This window comes from Dipteris shenzhenensis, chromosome 31 (genome assembly GCF_047967505.1).
Source record: "Dipteris shenzhenensis isolate YYH24624 ecotype China chromosome 31, Dip_SZ_1.0, whole genome shotgun sequence".
Classification (NCBI taxonomy): Eukaryota; Viridiplantae; Streptophyta; class Polypodiopsida; order Gleicheniales; family Dipteridaceae; genus Dipteris; species Dipteris shenzhenensis.
Genome location: NC_141626.1, coordinates 15926178 through 15944903, shown reverse-complemented (window position 1 = coordinate 15944903; position 18726 = coordinate 15926178). Strand labels below are relative to the sequence as shown.

Genomic DNA, 18726 nt, shown 5'->3' with positions numbered 1-18726 from the left:
TGTCAACGATGGACAGTTAGGGACCGAGTAAACTCGATGCGCCCTGGCCAAGCGTGGCTCAACTGAGGTTCTCTGAGTGTTGCACAAGAAATGTGACCTGCAAGAAAATGTCACCTCCACACTGCGGAAATCGAGACAAATGTGTGCACTCTGGCACCACACTACCTCAAGGCATACAAAGCATCAACTGCCGGGCAAAAGCCCTATGATCTACTCACCCGTAAACTGAGATTCAAACTCAGTAAAGGCATATATCCTCTGTCAGATGCATAAATCCCGATATCTGTGCAAAAATTCTCCACGCAGAAGGGAGATAACTGAGAAAGTACTTGCTGTACTTCATGCAATGCAATGCACCTCGGGTAAAAAACCAAATCCCCTCATTGTACCTACTGTACTTTTGAAGAAAATTGAGATTTTCTTCTTCTTCCTCCTCGAATCTAGATGCCTGACGCTGCTCCCTAAAAAAAAAAAGGACGCCTCCCTGTCGCAGTTTCCAAGGAAACAGTACGGCGTCGTTCGTACTGTACGGACGCCTGTACGGCTACCGTACGGCGGTACGGACGGTCGTACGTCCGTACAGTGCGCAAAATGTTGCGCACACGCAGCTAGCAGCACCTAGCTGCTGCTGCAACGAAGGCCGGCTGCCCCGCACTGCCTGCGGGCGCACCTGCGCGCCGCCTCGTTGCCCACACTGCTTGCGCAGTGCACCTGCGCGCTGCCACTGTCCCGTGCCGTCCCGCGCCGCCTTACTCTGCTCGTAGACCAGCTGCTCACCCGCGTGGGCAGTACGGTGCGCTGCCCTTGCTGTCCTGCTGGCCCTTGCTGCGCTGCCTGCCCTTGCAGAGGCTAGGTAGAGGTTGAGGGGGTGGGTAGGCTAGGGTAGGGAGTGGAGAGGGAGAATAGGCTCTGATACCAGTTGAAGGGGGAAGGTGAGTGGGAGAAGTACAAGAGGGAGAGAGTGAGACTGAAAACATGCGGGTGTGAAGTGATGAGCCACACCACAAACTCTTAAGTTTTATTAGGATTAGGTTTTCCCCCTATGACTGTCTTAAGACAGTCATAGGTGTCATATCTTTAATAAAGGGGTGGCAATGTGCCTTTACCCCAACACAGCATAGGGAGGTGCATGGCATTCCTCCAAAATCTTTTTCCTCATCTCCTGGGTGATGCATAGGCAATCATCTTTCATTAGATACCCATCTTTCAGTTAATAGTGATTGGTGGATTGTCCCTCTTGCATTTGCTGTAAAATTTCACCAAAATCTGAATCACGAGCATATTGCTCCCTCATGCCTTCCAGGTCCTGATGATAAGCAATAGTCACATTATTGACCTGGGGTCTTCGGGACACAAGGCATCTGCCACTCTGTTCCAAATTCTTGGGGTATGGACAATCTGAAAATGATACATTGACAGCATGTTTGCCCATTTCATATGCTTCTCGGAAAGCTTGGTCTGAGTCAAAAAGTATCTTAGACTTTGGTGATCTGTCTTAACAGTAAAATCTGCACCCAAAAGATAGTGCTTCCATGTATGGATGGCATGAATTACAGCCAATAACTCTTTCTCATAGATTCCTAGATATCTTTCTGCATCCCGAAGTCTCCTGCTTTCATAGCCCACTGCATGACCATTCTGATGCAATGCAGCCCCAACACATTCTCCACAAGCATTGCAATCAACATCAAAAGATTGATAAAGATTCGGGACTACCAGAATAGGCTCTGTAGTCAACTTCTCCTTGAGTGTATTGAATGCTTTCTTCTGTGATATTCCCCATGTGAAGGCTGCATTTTTCTTAGTAAGGTCATGTAATGGAGCTGCGATATCAGCAAAATGTCTGATAAACCTTCTGTAGTAAGAACACAGGCCTAGGAAACTTCGAACTTCATGCACAGTTTTCAGCTCTGGCCATTCCTGAATGGCATGGATCTTTGCTGGATCCATTTGTATCCCATTCTTGGATATTATATGCCCTAGATAATGGATTTCTTCCAAGAAGAATTCACTTTTCTTGCTGTTTGCGTAGAGCTGATGATTTCTCAGCTCTTGAAACACTATAGCAAGATGTTCCCTGTGCTCTTCTTCTGTCTTAGAAAAGACTAAGATATCATCAAAGAAAGTACCCGTGAAATGCCTGTACTTTCGGAAGATGCGATCCATCATTCTATTGAATGTGGCTGGAGCATTTGTCAACCCAAAAGGCATCACTAAGTATTCATACAACCCGAATGTAGTGCGGAATGCTGTCTTGTGCACATCCTGAGGCTGTATCCTCACTTGGTGATAGCCACTCTTTAAGTCTATCCTGCTGAAAACTGAAGCTCCATTTAACTGATCCAGCACACCATCAATGTGCGGAATAGGGAATCTATTCTTGATGGTCATTTTGTTCAGTGCGCGATAATCGACGCATATACGGAATGAACCATCTTTCTTCTATACTAGCAGTACAGGGGAACAAAAAGGAGACGAGCTGGGCTGAATCAACCCTTTGGACAGCAAGTCCTGTACCTGAGCCATAATCTCCTCTCTCTGAGTCGCACTGACTCTATAAGGTGGTCTGTTTGGTGGCTCACTACCAGGCATGAACTCTATCTGATGATCTTCTGGTCTCTCTGGGGGTAACTCCCCTGGCAAAGCATCAGAAAAGCAATCTTTAAAGTTTACAAGAAACTGAAATTTATCTTTGACTGCATCATTCATTTCAGCATGCATATCATTCTCTTTTTCTTTTACAAAAACCATGTATGCAGAAATTGCAGACTTTATTGCTTTACCATATGTAACATCAGATACAATGGGGATAGTGTCCCCTTTATTCCTGGCAACTAAACGCTGATTTTTTCCCCTATGCACAAACTCCAGCACTCTTTCAGGAAGAGTCAACTTCACTGCCTTGCGATGAAACCAAGGCATTCCCAAGACTACATCATGATGTTTCAGTGGAGAAATGAAGAAGTCTTCCTGATCCACATAACTCTGAACATGAAGATGGAGCTTCCCTATCAAGGGAGTGACTGGCACATGATTCCCACAGAACATCTGATCGGCATCCAAAGCCCTGCCCAACTCCTCCGTCTTTATTCCCAGCCTCAGGGCTAGATCCTCTGATATGAAATTATCAGTAGCCCTTGGATCAAATAAAATTAGCGCTTGCTTTGCCCCATGATAGCAGCAATTCTCATTCTTCTGGGTTTGAAACATGACCCAGTATGTAAGGAATCCCCCCCGCCATTGGCTTTTGCGGTCCTCGTGGCTTCTCTGCCTCTTTTCCCTTCGAAGTTGAAGGCTTTTTTGGGCACTGGGCAGCCACATGCCCCTCTTTGCCGCACTTGAAGCATTTCCCATCTCTACGGAATTCAGCTATCTGTTCAGGGGTGAATAGAGATTTGCCTTTATAAGCCTTTGAAAACTGAGTACCCCTCAGCTTCTGAGGCTGAAACCCTTTCTTTTCAGCCTTGGGGTACTCTTTCTTTTCTGGTTTTGAAAAATCAGTTTTCTTTCTATCAGCATGTCCTGCATGCAAGGATAGCACTGTAGATGGATCTTGTAACGGCACAAGACTAGCTACTGAAGCTGAATGCATAAGGTCTTGAATGTTCTTTGCCCCCAAAGCATTCACTACTGCCTGAATTCTTGGAGTGAGACCTGCTCTGTACTTTCTCATTTGGGTCCCTTTGGAGATCTTTTTGAAAGGTGCAACCTGCAAATAAGCATCCCAAAACTTTTGGTTGTACACATCCACTGTATCTCCTGCATCCATATGCAAACTGTCCCAATCTTGAAGAACATGGTCTCTAAATTGTTTAGGCATAAACTGCTGGTAGAAGGCTTTCTTGAAGTCCTTCCACTTCCTTGGGGCTGACCCATCTGTGGTCTGTGCACTCCACCATGCACTAGCTGTTGTTGTCAAGTGCAAACTGACCATTCTTAACTTGGAGGATTCTGAAAACTTTTCTGTGCGAATGCAGCATCAAACTGCCTGATGAACTGCAATGCTTTGTCTGTATGACCATACTGTCCATTGTAGGTCATAAACTTGATAGATTTACCTCCCTCTTTAAATTCCTTGGTCTCTCTGGAAGACTTTCTCTTCCTAGACTTCTTGTGTTTCCTTCTTTTCCTGGATGGTTTATCTGATAAGGAAGAAGAAGATACAGAAGTCGAGGTAGACGGTGATGGACTAGGAGATCGGTGATGATGCCTCGATCTCTTCCTCCCCTATGAGATCTCTCTCTCTTTGGTTGTACGCGAGAGTGTGCCTCTGGCATTGGCACGTCATATGCTATATTAGGCATAGCTTCTGCTTGAAACAAATGCTGAGCCCTTGGATCTTTTCTGAGATTTTCCATCTCTTGCATACGAGCACGTACCATCTGTTCAAATTCTTGTTGAGTTTGCTGCACACTTCTCTTCCTCCCCTATGAGATCTCTCTCTCTTTGGTTGTACGCGAGAGTGTGCCTCTGGTATTGGCACGTCATATGCTATATTAGGCATAGCTTCTGCTTGAAACAAATGCTGAGCCCTTGGATCTTTTCTGAGATTTTCCATCTCTTGCATACGAGCACGTACCATCTGTTCAAATTCTTGTTGAGTTTGCTGCACACTTCTCTGTCTTGGATGTACATCCCTATCGTGTGAATCCCACTGGATAGGTGATTGATCCATATTCTGAGATCTGCAAATTTTTCACACACCGTGTAGGTAACTGATGCACAACTACCTTTGCTTTTCCAACAGAAAAAAAAATACCTCAACAAGAGGTGTCTTGCATTCACAACTTGTGCCAGTAATTGGGCTATCAATTCAAAGCATAAACCCACAAAATTGCTAAAGCATCAACAATTGTATTGCCCTTTTTCTGGCTACTGCAAAAAGCACTCAGAAGCATCTGATTCATCTTCCCAGTGTACAAAGGCATGCATTTTCTTTTTCTGCAAATCTCTGATTTCTCTGCTTTTCTTTGCTTTTCTGCTGCTTTTCTGACAGTAAAAGTCTGCTTTCTCTGTTTTCTCTATTTTCTCTGCTTTTCTGCTGCTTTTCTGACAGTAAAAGTCTGACAGGCAGTTGAAATCTGCTAGCAGAAACAGTGTCTGCAACTGTCCTTTTTTTGAAAGAACAGTAACCAGATGGAGTAACTGGCTAGTTACTCTAACCAGACTGACTGGTTCTGGTCTGGTTAGTCTGCAACTAGACTAATTGGACTGGTCACAATCTAGTTACAGTGACCAGACTGGTCTGGTTGGGTCAACTAACTGGACCTCTAACCAGTCCACTAACCAAGGTTAGGTTGGATAAACCCAGGGTCTGCCACATCAGCTACCTGTCTGCCATGTGTCAGTACCACATCATCATCTGAGCTGGCTGCCACATGTACTGCCACATCAGCACCTGCACATGCATGCCACTAGGCTGCCACGTCAGCTCGCACGTGTGGTTGCCACGTCAGCTGGACCTGCTGGCTGCCACGTCATCTGTCTGTTAGGCCTGCCAAATCAGCGCCATGTGTCCTCCTAGCTGGCACCCTGGCCACGTCAGCAACAGCCAAAGGTTTCATACCTTGGCAGCATCATGCCGGCACCCTGCGCAAGGAAATGGTCGACGGAGCCACCTCGTCGCTACTCGTCATGCGAACGCCGTGTTACAATACGTCCTGCGTGAGGACCATGTGTGCCCGCGTGACAGCATCAGTATTCCCTCCTAGCCCTCTGCCTTGAGCGCACGCAATCGTCTGCTCCTCGTGTGCATACGATGCCTATCGTATCAGTTATCGCCGGCGTATTCTCCTTCCTCACAATTAACAGCAGTGCTCTGTTTCTGTGTGGAAGAGATCAGCAACGAGACCCCCTTAGACTCGTCCTCTTCAAACAGCGAAAAGACCAACTGTACCGTCGTAAAATTACAGCAGCGCCTCTTTCTTTTCCGTTAATTTTTTTTTTTTTTCAGCAGAGTCACACATCAACTCCTTGGATCGTCACTGTCTAAGAAGATAGTATAACGGTGCTCTGATACCAATGAAATCCCCATCATGCTCTTTGAAATCCATCTCGCTCCTCTGAGAGACAGTAATTTTTGTGAACGAAACTTCCTTCGTAATAACCAGCAAGTACACTTTCTTTTCAGCTCTCCCTCTCTCTCTCTCTCTCTCTCTCTACAGAGACACTAGGGCCCAGGACAACATGTCGGGCTTCACCCCCCGAAGGTATTTTATTACTTGAAGAGAATCTGTTACAGAAATTCAGCGTAGAGCTGTCTGGTACACACATTCAAAACGTGAAAAATCCCCCTTTTATTACAAGAGCTTCAAGCTCATTTCAAATTGGCAACATGCCACTTGTCTAAAATCTAGACTAAGTCCTATTACATGCCACTAGGGGCCACTCTGGAGTCTTCAAAGCACTTGGTCACACGAATCGCCTCCTAGATGCTTGTTAGGCTCCCGTAGCGCTTAGGAAAAATAACTCTTCCTAGTACCTGCAACAATTAATTAAAGCGCACCACCATGGCACCCATTAATTGTTAGCGCTTTGCATACAAATAACACACTGTGGACTAATTCTAGTCACGGTGGGCGTCCCCATTGAATACATGTGCACACCTAAACAAATATAAAAAAAAATATATTTATTCTCTGGTTGACCGGAGTCAACACTCTTGATTATAATTAAGGAGCTTTGACCAAGGGTCGAGGCGCCTTAATTATAGCCAAGTCTCTCCAACCGAAGTTGGCACATCTTGGTTAACCAGAGTTAACCCTCTTGGCGTATGCCAAGTCTTGTTGATCGAAGTCAACACTCTCTGACCGTAGTCAGCTCTGTAGTTCTCTGGTTAACCGCAGTTAACCCTCTTGGTAATAAACCAAGTCTCCTTGACCGAAGTCAGGTTTACTTGACTAGAGTCAAGTATCTTTGACCATAGTCAATCCCTTGACCATTAAAAGAACTCTTTGACCATAAACAACACATATAAAACACTTTAATTATGATCAAATAAATGGTCAATTGTACTTTGACTTAGGATATTTATATTGTGGTGACACCTGTACAGAGGCTGTACGATGCCTATACGAAGGTTGTACAATGCGTGTACGGAAGCAGTACGATGTACGGAACATGTGCTGAGCATAGTATGGAGCAGGTACGGGATAAGTACGATGTACGGATCAGGTACGATGGAAGTACGATGTATGGATCATGTATGACGTACGGCATATGTGTAGTGTACGGAACGCAGGTACAGAGCTGTGCGACGGCGTAGGTACGGAGCTGTAACGTCCTGTGTGCAGGGTGTGTGTACGGGTGTCTGTACAGTCGTACGGGGACTGTACGGTGGAAGAAGTAGATGCAAATCCGGAGGCAAGATACAGGTCCAACGAGTTTGTACGGCGAACAGGCTGAAGCAGTGACGACCAACAAAGGAGCAGACTCCCAATGAGCAATGGAGGACTCCGGAAGCTGAGGAGAGCTGGAAGACAAGTGTAGACCCTTGCTCTGATACCACTGTAGGATCGATTGAGAGAGAGAGAGTGTGAGGTAGCAAAGTCTCGCTCAAGTCTTAGCCATCACGTCAAACTTGGATAATGAAAAAGGAGTACAAGGTACAAGTACCTAGACCTAGGACTAAGTGTCCTAGGTGTCACATAGGACTAAGTGTCCTATGTGGCCTAAAAGGCACTAACACTACAAGTGCCTATATTTATGCCTACAAGGCACATACCATGGTTTATAGGGCATCACTAGAACCACTAGGAGATGGCCTACAAAACCTACCATGGGGCAGGTCTAAGGAGGGAAAGGGTTGCCACTTGGGCAGCATCTGAAGGCTCGTGGAAGGCCTAAAGCGGTGGCTAGAAAGGCCCACGTGTAAGGCTGCAGACAGAGCTTGGTGTGAGCAGTTCAGAGGGAGAAAGGGTAGGTAGATTGAAGAGACCAGCCAGAGCAGATGGACAGAATAGATTGTCAGACGCATGTGTGTAGCATGGTCGGCAGCTGCAGGGACAGGTTGACTGCAGACTCTTGGTCAACTAGTTCAACATGGAGACTGCAGGTAAGTTGGAAGCTGGTTCAGGGCCTGGGAAGACTGCAGGTCGGGCACAAGTGTAGAAGATTGCAAAAGGGCTAGGCCAGTCCCAACAATACGCACTTGGACGCCATAAAAAGGTCCATATGCAGGTCGGCTGACCAGAGGAAGAGCAGACTGGTCGGTCAAGTCATTAGTTGTCTGACAGACTGTTGGTCATTCTGCAGCAGATCAGCCAGTTCAGAGGGCAAGTATAAATAGGCACGTGGACGGGACAATCATCTATTCACTGTATGCCTCACAACTGGCTGCACATTGGAGTAGCGAGGTTAGGGATCAGGACTCCTCGTATCTCAGACATCGGCTGTGGACAGGAGCAATGAGGAGGTGTAGGATTTGCATATGTACAAAACCTCTCCATTTGCTGCATTGTAGTGTAGCTGGGAGCTATGGGCATAGCCTTGTGGAAGTCATATCTCTAGCCCACGTGCTCGGGGTGGACTGGGAGAGGTGTCGCCTGTTGATCATTAATTTGGTTTGCTGATTGTGTCTGGACTGTGTTTAGGGCTAGATCCTAGTGGAAAATGCATCATGTATTGTCTTGTAGCGAAGTGGAGCTATGAATGGTAGAACCATGTCTCTGTTATTGAACACAAGATGACATCTGCATTTATTGGCATTACTTCGATACCCTCTTGCTTATTTGACCCCTGACGTGTAGTAGGATATTTTGCATTTCGTGAACGGTCTAAGAGCTAAGGCCACTCTATGTGGAAGTACAAATTTGTTAGTACTATCAGTCTGTGTCCATAGGTTGCTTGAAAAGGAGTCTGTTGATAGCATTGGAAAGAATGGTTGTATGTAAATTGTATGCCCATTTGTTAGAAATGACCCAACAGAGGGTACACACAGCGGAAGACTTATAGTAATGCCCAGGAGCTCACACAGTGTGGTGTGGGTGTGGAATCACAAACTTCTTTACTTAATGTGCATAAAATAGGTGTGCAGACTCATCAATAGACAATGAACCGGCCAGATAGAGAAACCACCAAAATATATATTTCCGTCCAAAACTATGGACACAATACAAGAGAGATAGATCCAGAGTCCCACCAATGGTGTGGTCCTCTGATCTTACCACAAGGTCCTTCTCCTATCTGCTGGCTATCTCTAGACTCGAGCCCGCATGCTCCACCTCAAGCTTATGTGGACTCTCCGTCCTTTGACCTTAGCTCCTTGCTGCCCTAGAAGACAGCCAAAGTCTCAGCCTCACACTTGAGCCAAGTCTGCAGCAACACTGGTACTCCTTCAGCTTCTGGATGTAGGCCCCAAGGGTTCTGCTCTGCTGCTCCTTTCTGCTCTGCTGGAAGCTGCACTGCTGGATGTTAAATGAGGCCTGTGGCCTCTGCTTTTATAGGCCCCCAAGGGCCCTTGAAGTAACCGACCAGCCAGCCCTAAATGGGCCAACTGGCTGGTCTGTTTGGGCCGACCAATCTGCCCCAAAACCAGCCCTTTAAGGGCTCCAAAACTAGGGCCCTTTGGCCCACACTTCTAGGGCTTTTGGCCCTCCAATCTAGGCAAGGGCCCAGCCTATATAAGGCATGCCACTGCCCACTGTCAGCCCTGTTTGCTGCGCCACCAGGCCTGCTGGTTCTGCCCTCTGCCAGGTTCTCTCCAGCCACGTGTGCAGCGCCGTACACTGCTGATGTCATCGTGCCCTGCCAGGTCAGTTCTAGGGCTTGCTGTCCCTGCCATCTGCAGTGTAATTCGTGCCATCTGTTGCAGCCTTCTTCTCTTGTGAGGTGCTGCCAATGTGGCAGCCCCCCCTCTCTCTCTCTTCTTTGGGCATCTTCTGCCCTAGGTCTCCCTCCCCCACGCTCTCCTCATTTGGGGGCTTACAGATGGGGAGGTGACCTTTCCAACACCCCCTCTCACCGACACATCTAGGCGCAATGCCAACATGTCGATGACGATGCTCCAGTAACTCCCTGGTCGTAGTCCTCTGGAACCTTTTGGTGTCGAAATCTGTTCTTAGCTTTTCATCCAGTGGCTCCTACTCCACTAGGTCTGGTTCCTCTTCCGCATACCATCCTGGTACACAGGTCCATCTTTGGTAGTACCTCTTGGCACCACCTCCTTCAGTCACGTTCCCGCCTTTGAACTCGAGCAACCCAGCTGTTACGATCTTCCAGTTGTCCCCCTCATAATGAGTGAACAACCTGGAGCCTTCCAGGCACCATGCTCTGAGGGTCTGTTTCAACCCGTCCTTCCTTTGGCAAGGTCTGCAACCAATGACTATTTCTAGATAACTTGGACCATGAACTCTCGTTGAGTTCTCAAGCAGGTACTCTTCTGGCTTCAGTACTCTTTGTCCATCACCTTCTAGCAATCTGCATCCGAGATTTGAAGAAGCACCAATACTTCCCCTTCTGCCTTCGAAGAAGGCCAATTCCTTCCAATCTCGTATCACCTGAGACAAATGAAGAGCAGATTCTCTCCACAGCATGCTATAAAGGCTCAAATGCAAAATATCAAATACATACCAGACTGTTGTACTACCTATGTGTTTGCTCGGAAAGCAAACCCTGTACCTCAATGAGGCACCCACTAAGAGCCTGTGTAATCTTGTACTGTCCCCTTCTGAATTGCAGCATCCATCTGACCATGAGACCCCAGGGCCTTCCATGGAATCCACCCTCGTGTCAGTGTCGACAGCCACACACCTGGAAGGTACCAAGCGCTCCATGCTGTCCTTCACCTTCACAAAGGCATCTGACTCCTCGTCGACCCACATCTCTATGTCAGACATCCTCACTGTGATTTCTGGATCAACATATCTGACCTCGGTAACACTTGGTGATGTCATCAGGAACAACTCTTTGATTACCACATTTGCTTTGGCCTCTCCCTCTGAATCTGAGTCAGACTTCTTTTTGTTTTTCTGATCCGCCTTTTTCTTTCTACAGTCCTTTGCAAAATGTCCTAGCGTATCACAGTAGAAGCACTTCTTCTTTTGCTTCCTTTTAGAAGTCCCCTCATCGTCAGAGTTGTCTTTCTTGGACTTGCCACTGTTAGGCTTGCCCTTTTCTTTGCCAACGGAATCCTTCGCCAGCATCACCTTGTCGTCTTTGTCCTCATTGTAGACCTTCTCCTGAGCTTCCTCCTGTAGCAGTAATGGACCCAACTCCTCAAACGTCAGAGGTTTGGTCCTTTGTCCTGCTGTCACAGTCGTAACAAAGCTCTTGAAACTTCGAGGTAGTCTCCTCAGTACCATCAAGGCCAAATGGCATGAGTCCGTCTCTTGACCAACTGCTGCCAGTTGATCTCTCACCACCTTGACCTTCGTCAAATGGCTATGTACCATATCTCCTTCTTCCATATCAAGATTGTAGAGTTGATGCTAAAGAAGCAAAATCTGGGAGGTGTTGTCCGTCTCGTACAGATCCTTCAGGGTGGCCCACGCCTCTACTGACGTCTCGGCCAGCTAGATATGTGGAAGAACGGAGTCCGTCGTAGTCCCTATGATTATTGCTAGGGCATGGGCATCTCTGTCTTCCCAAGCTTCGAGCTCCTCTCTGTCTACTGCCATGAATATCTTCCCTTGCCTATCCACCATGTCCTCCGGGTTCGTCTCCACTCCCGTGGTCAGCTTCTACAACTTCCAAGCCACTAAATGACTCCGGATCTTCACTTTCCAGATCGGGTAATTAGTCCCGTCCAGTTTCCCAGACTTTCCAAAGTTAGGGATAGTGAAAGAGAGAAAACTAGGGGAGGAGGAACGGAAAGCAGGGGCTAAAGAGGCTGTAGAGGTCGACATCTCTGTTGTTTATACCACACAACAAAGTCAACCAAACTCAATTTCAATAAACCAGAACTCTGAACGCACCTGACTGAACCTGAGTCACCCTCCTTCTCGCAAGGGCACAATCCTCCAGTCGTGGAAGTCGATTCCCAAGAGCTTCTGAATCAGGGTCGTCCTTCAGCAATGTACTTGCCTTCAGGCTCCCACACCTGTGAGCCTCCTACTTGGGCTCTGATACCATGTTAGAAATGACCCAACAGAGGGTACATACATTAGAAGACTTATAGTAATGCCCAGGAGCTCACACAGTGTGGTGTGGGTGTGGAATCACAAACTTCTTTACTTAATGTGCATAAAATAGGTGTGCAGACTCATCGATAGACAATGAACCGGCCTGATAGAGAAACCACCAAAATATATATTTCTGTCCAAAACTATGGACACAATGCAAGAGAGAGAGATGCAGAGTCCCACCAATGGTGTGGTCCTCTGATCTTACCACAAGGTCCTTCTCCTATCTGTTGGCTATCTCTAGACTCGAGCCTGCATGCTCCACCTCGAGCTTATGTGGACTCTCCGTCCTTTGACCTCAGCTCCTTGCTGCCCTAGAAGACAGCCAAAGTCTCAGCCTCACACTTGAGCTAAGTCTGCAGCAACACTGGTACTCCTTCAGCTTCTGGATGTAGGCCCCAAGGGTTGTGCTCTGCCGCTCCTCTCTGCTCTGCTGGAAGCTGCACTGCTGGATGTTAAATGAGGCCTGTGGCCTCTGCTTTTATAGGTCCCCAAGGGTCCCTTGAATTAACCAACCAGCCAGCCCTAAATGGGCCAACTGGCTGGTCTGTTTGGGCCGACCAGTCTGCCCCAAAACCAGCCCTTTAAGGGCTCCAAAACTAGGGCCCTTTGGCCCACACTTCTAGGGCTTTTGGCCCTCCAATCTAGGCAAGGGCCCAGCCTATATAAGGCATGCCACTGCCCACTGTCAGCCCTGTTTGCTGCGCCACCAGGCCTGCTGGTTCTGCCCTCTGCCAGGTTCTCTCCAGCCACGTGTGCAGCGCCGTACACTGCTGATGTCATCGCGCCCTGCCAGGTCAGATCTAGGGCTTGCTGTCCCCGCCATCTGCACTGTAATTCGTGCCATCTGTTGTAGCCTTCTTCTCTTGTGAGGTGCTGCCCATGTGGCAGCCCCCTCTCTCTCTCTTCTCTGGGCATCTTCTGCCCTAGGTCTCCCTCCCCCACGCTCTCCTCATTTGGGGGCTTACAGATGGGGAGGTGACCTTTCCAACACCATTGCCAACTGCTGTATGCGTTTCGAAGAAGATAATCTTGACTGAATGAAGTGACATAACATTTCATTGAAGACATGATAAGCTGAATTGAAGAGTATTGTTATGCCCAAAGGTGAAAGAGAGCAATCCAAAAGTGAGTCAACTTGGGATCTTGGTACGAGATGATGTTCTTTAACAAACCGTGGAGTTGGAAAACATGTTGTATAAATAACTGTGCGACATCTAGAGCTTGAGGACTCTTCTTGCAAAGGATGAAATATTTCATTACCTTTAGAGGAGCGAGGTAAGGTTGTAATAAAATCCATGGACATGCTTTCCCATCTTTCAATTGCGGTCGAAGAAGTCTTGGTGGTAGGCGTGTGCTTGCTTTCATTTGTTGGCAAGACATTACCATCTTGATGACATCACTTTTCATCTAAGGCCAGTAATAAGTTAATGTATGTTTGGTTGATGCTTGGATGAGCTGCATATAAAACTACATAATGCTATTTCAATAGAAGGCGTTGTACATCCTTTCATGAGGAACACAAATATGATCTTGGTAATACAGAAGGTCATTTGTGTAAATCTCATGTTTAGAAGGAGGCAGTCGATCTTTTAGAAGAACCTGGTATTGCTGTGCCGAAGTCTTTAACATGCACATGTCTTTGAAAGAATCTGAGATATCAACAGAAAGAGTAGTGATTATCATAGCAGAGGCTTGGGGCAATCTGCGAAGAGTATTTACAACCACATTGCGAATGTACTCATTAGTGATCTGAAAGTTGGCCAAATTGATATGTGGTCGGGATGTCAGAATGTTAATGGCTACCAAAAGCAATAACTCTCTTGCATCACGACTACTCCAATAGCTATGTTGAAAGTGTCAGTCATAACCTTAGATGGGAGATTTGAGTTAGCAACAGCCATAACCATTGTTATATCGAGTGATTGCTCAAGTTGTTGGAAGCTATACTCTGTCTCAGAAAGCCATGAAAAAGTAATAGTACTTTTCAAAAGTTCAGACAATGGTGTTGCAATCTCGAAGAACTGACGTTGATTTGATAGAAATTTGCCAAGCCAGAAAAGTGCGTACATCATGAAGATTCTTTGGAGTAGGCCAATTACGAATTACCTTGATCGTTTTGGGATCAACTGGGATGCAATAACATGCCCCAAATATTCGAGCCAAAAGAGCTCACTTTTCTCGACATTGATGTAGAGAGAATTTGCTAGGAGAGCTTCCAAAACTTGTTAAAGATGTTGTTTGTGTTCTCTGAGGATCTGTTGTTGAAAACCAGGATGTCATCCAAGTAGCCAATGACAAATTTATCAAGGTAAAATATGTCGTTCATAGAGTCATGAATGTTGCTGGGGCTATTGTTTAACCTGAATGGCATGACCAAACATTCATATTGGCCGTAATTGTGCCAAGAGCTGTCTTGTACTCATCACCTTCTAGTACTCAGATTTGGTGATAACCTGAATGGAGATTGATCTTGGAGAAGTCAGTTGGCCCTGGTCTATGGGTTTTACAGACTGTCCCGGGTGGTTGGCCAGGCAGACCAGCTTTATAAAAGGGCCCCTGAGGGGATATTCAATCAGTTTATTCTGCAGTCCATCTGCAGGCGTTCCCCAATCTAGTAGAGCACCACATGGTGCAGGCCTACGCCTTGTAGGAGAGCACATGTGAGTGCATAGGAGGGACAAGGTGTCATGAGTTTATCTGTCTTCTGTACTTTGTTGCAATTATTTTTGCCTTAATGACTAGATTGTTTCATTAGTTGGCTTAGTGAATGGATTGTTTCATTACTTCGCTTAGTGAATTGATTGTTTCATAACTTGATTGTTGTTCAATGCAATTTTTAATTATTGTCTAATTGGGGGTTTGATGTTTTCCTGCAGTACGTGAGAATGTGAAGACGGTCAAGAAGGAATTTGACAAAACAGAAGATGACCTTAAAGCTTTGCAAAGTGTAGGACAGATCATTGGTGAAGTGTTGCGGCAACTTGACAATGAACGCTGTGGGTGATCTTTTCTTTAATACTTGTCTTGTTGTAGACCTTGTAATCATCCCTCTCATAAGAGAGCTCCTATGAGTTCTCAAAACTATGCTATGACAAATGTGGGACTAATCTGAAAATTTACAAATTAATCCAGCCTATTTATATTTGGAATTTATTTTGAGCTGATGTGGATGTATCACACACTTGCCAATTGGATTGGAGCAGTGTTGCACATTTGTACATTGTTCAATTGTCATGAGAATTGTTTAAAGGCATGGGTAATCTATTGTGCTTTCTTACAGTGATTGTCAAGGCGAGCAGTGGGCCGAGATATGTTGTTGGCTGTCGTAACAAAGTTGACAAGGAGAAGCTTACTTCGGGTACACGAGTGGCACTTGACATGACAACATTGACTATAATGCGTGCTCTTCCAAGGGAAGTGGATCCAGTTGTTTACAACATGTTGCACGAAGATCCCGGAAACGTGAGCTATTCTGCAGTTGGTGGGTTGAGTGACCAAATACGGGAGCTTCGAGAGTCAATTGAGCTTCCACTCATGAATCCAGAGCTTTTTCTTCGAGTTGGCATCAAACCACCCAAGGTAAGATTGGAGCTGGTGCTTTTGTTATTTTTCTGCATGCAAATATTTTAAGCCGAATATGAAAGCAAGATGTCTTTACTTATGAAAAGGCTACAAGTAGCTTGGTACATAGGACTCTTGTGTAATACAAGATGAAATGCTTGTTAATTTTTCAATCCTTTGAAGAAATCTGAACATTCTGTTGATATCCATGTTTTCGCTTTGAAGGAAAACTCACTTAACTGTGTTTCAGGGCGTGCTTCTTTATGGACCTCCCGGCACTGGCAAAACACTATTGGCTCGAGCCATTGCCAGTAACATCGATGCGAATTTCCTCAAGGTAACAGAGAACAGATTTGGCAAAAGAGCTCAACTGCTGCGGCTGGATATCAAATGGAAAATGACCAGATTATAGGATTAAAGCAAAATGTTGAGCTGTCTGAAGTGGCTACAATCTGTCAGTTTTCTGTAACAGGTGGTGTCAAGTGCTATAGTTGATAAATATATTGGAGAAAGTGCCAGACTCATTAGGGAGATGTTTGGTTACGCACGTGACCATCAGGTAATTGTTTAATTTTCTATTTCATGGTTTGGCATTTGAGACGTTTTTGGGTGACACACACTGTTTTTTGTGTGCTTTTTGACAGCCTTGCATTATATTCATGGACGAGATTGATGCCATTGGTGGTCGGAGATTTAGTGAAGGCACTAGTGCTGATCGAGAGATCCAACGAACACTCATGGAACTTCTAAATCAGCTAGATGGTTTTGACCAACTTGGAAAGGTTTGACTAATGAAGCAGATTTCATTTCTTTTCTGCTTTTAGCTGCCTTTCAAGTTATTTTTTTGGTTTCTTCTTCTTCTGTCTAATGCCCCTCACAACCCCCCCCCCCCCCCCCCTTCCCCTTCTCCTTTCACTCACACACTCTCACACAGACAGAGCTCTTTTGTTTCTCCCCTTTGTTTTTAAGAAAAATTGTCAATCTGGAAGGTATACCTATCTGTAAAAATATATGTATGGATTTCAACATCCAGTGATGTTGCTTTTAAGGAGTAATGAGTAACAGAACTTACCTCGTGCAGGTTAAAATGATTATGGCCACAAATAGGCCAGATGTGTTGGACCCTGCATTGCTTCGTCCTGGTCGTTTAGACCGTAAGATAGAAATACCATTGCCAAATGAGCAGTCCAGGATGGAGATCTTAAAGATTCATGCATCTGGAATAACAAAGCATGGGGAGATTGACTATGAGGCAGTTGTTAAACTTGCTGAGGCAAGAAATTTAATTCTGTTACTCCTTTATGTTGGAGTTTCAGCATTGAAATTATAAGTCATTTTTGGAGGGTGGTCCTTTGCCTTTTTACACAAATGTTGTCAGGAATGTGGTTTGTATGTTGCTTCCTTTTCCCATCTTTTCCTATGCCTGATAAAAGTGAATTGTGCAGGGATTTAATGGTGCGGATCTTAGGAATGTTTGCACGGAAGCTGGCATGTTTGCCATTCGGGCAGATAGAGATTATGTCATACAAGAGGATTTTATGAAGGTCGCAAGACAATTTCACAAGACAATATTTTGCATGCATCTCTCGCGCTTTAAATATGTTTTTTTCTCCCGTATTTGGAGAGACTGATTTTACATTAGAATTTGAAAGGTGCATTTGGATGAATTACAGCTCTGATATATGAACTGCTTGTGCAGGCTGTTCGAAAGCTTAATGATGCTAAGAAACTGGAGTCAAGTGCACATTACAGCACAGATTTTGGCAAGGAGTAGTCATGCCATAGAGCCTTCTTTATGGATTTAGCGGGGAAATCCAACTAAAGCCTTTCAATATCTCTAACCAGTGGATACGAAAGTTTCTGCATAATAATCAAAAATAGGATTGTTCAAAGGGGGATTTTTGAACACTGGCCTCAGTCTTACAGTGCAGCTTGAGCTGATTTCTAGCAACTCTTGTAATTCAGTTGGAAAGAGTTGATTCCTTGAATAGCTTTATCATATTGGATACATATTCTTCTGGTTGGATTCAAGTGGTACAAGTTAAGGGCCCTTCAAGTGATAGTCCTTTGAGACACAAGGTGAAAGAGGTCTTTGGGCGTCAAACTTTTAAGGGGGTTTTTGGCTAAGAATGAGCCGCTTTTCTAAAAAGATTTATGGCTGGTTTGGCCTCAGAGATTTGAGTTCCTTTAATATCTAACCTTGCATTGTGCGATGGTGAACAGAGTGTTGTGATATCATAAAATGATTATTTTTGCAAACTCTGGAGCCTTTTTGTAAAATAAGGCCTTTCTTAAAAAGCTTCATAAAAATTGTGCTTTTGAATAGCCCATTGAAATTTACCCCCCCCGGACCCTCTGTGGTCTGTGCGCACGCACGTGTGTGTGCGTGCTTGGGCTCCTTTGCTCCCACTCCATACTATCTCTTGCCCTTGCCTTGCTTTCTTGACCCCTAGGCAGGGTTGATTCCCGTCCTACACTAGCATGAGTCGTCCGCATCAATAGTGGTGGGTTATCCATTTGTACAAGTGTATTCTTCATTGTGTGGTCATCCTTTGCATGGAGGTCATCCTTCCTTTGGAGTGTGGAGAGTATGGACACGGTGTCTTTGGATCACGAAAGAATCTTGAGGGAAGGGGCTTCTACCGAAGGCCATCGAGGTTTTCAATGAAACATACCGTGTGATTTGAAGTTTGTGGTTGAAATTGAAAGGTAGTCGACAGGGAGAAGGAAGGGTACTGTTTTTTAAGCAGTGACACCACATAGAAATAACGGAAGCCATGCAGTGACACTGCGTAGAAACGGAAGCCATAGGACAGTCGATTGGAATGCACCATGCCTCTCCCAATGTGCAATGAGAAAATGAGAAAAAACATAGAACATTTGCAAAAAGTGAAGATTGCTTTCTTTTTTCTAGGTCGTGAACTTCTTTGAAAGGTGGTCTCTCAGTGTAAATGCTTGACCTTCTTTGAAGTGGTATGTATCAGCACAAAAATAATCAAAGGCATGCAATGCAGAATTACATTTGAGAATGATGAGCACATCT

The 18726-nt window shown here is 45.5% G+C and overlaps 1 protein-coding gene across 1 annotated transcript in view; it reads left to right on the top strand.

Moving 5' to 3' along the window:
• Positions 1–17857, top strand: part of LOC147881099 (26S proteasome regulatory subunit S10B homolog B) — a 30088-nt gene extending 12231 nt beyond the window's left edge. Inside the window, exons 3-10 of the mRNA XM_087402454.1 lie at positions 14999–15118; positions 15403–15701; positions 15934–16020; positions 16156–16242; positions 16328–16465; positions 16765–16956; positions 17129–17227; positions 17383–17857. Of these exons, the coding sequence (XP_087258580.1) occupies positions 14999–15118; positions 15403–15701; positions 15934–16020; positions 16156–16242; positions 16328–16465; positions 16765–16956; positions 17129–17227; positions 17383–17457 (1097 nt within the window). The 3' untranslated portion in view covers positions 17458–17857. The remainder of the gene's footprint in view (positions 1–14998; positions 15119–15402; positions 15702–15933; positions 16021–16155; positions 16243–16327; positions 16466–16764; positions 16957–17128; positions 17228–17382) is intronic.
• The last annotated feature ends 869 nt before the right edge of the window (positions 17858–18726 follow it).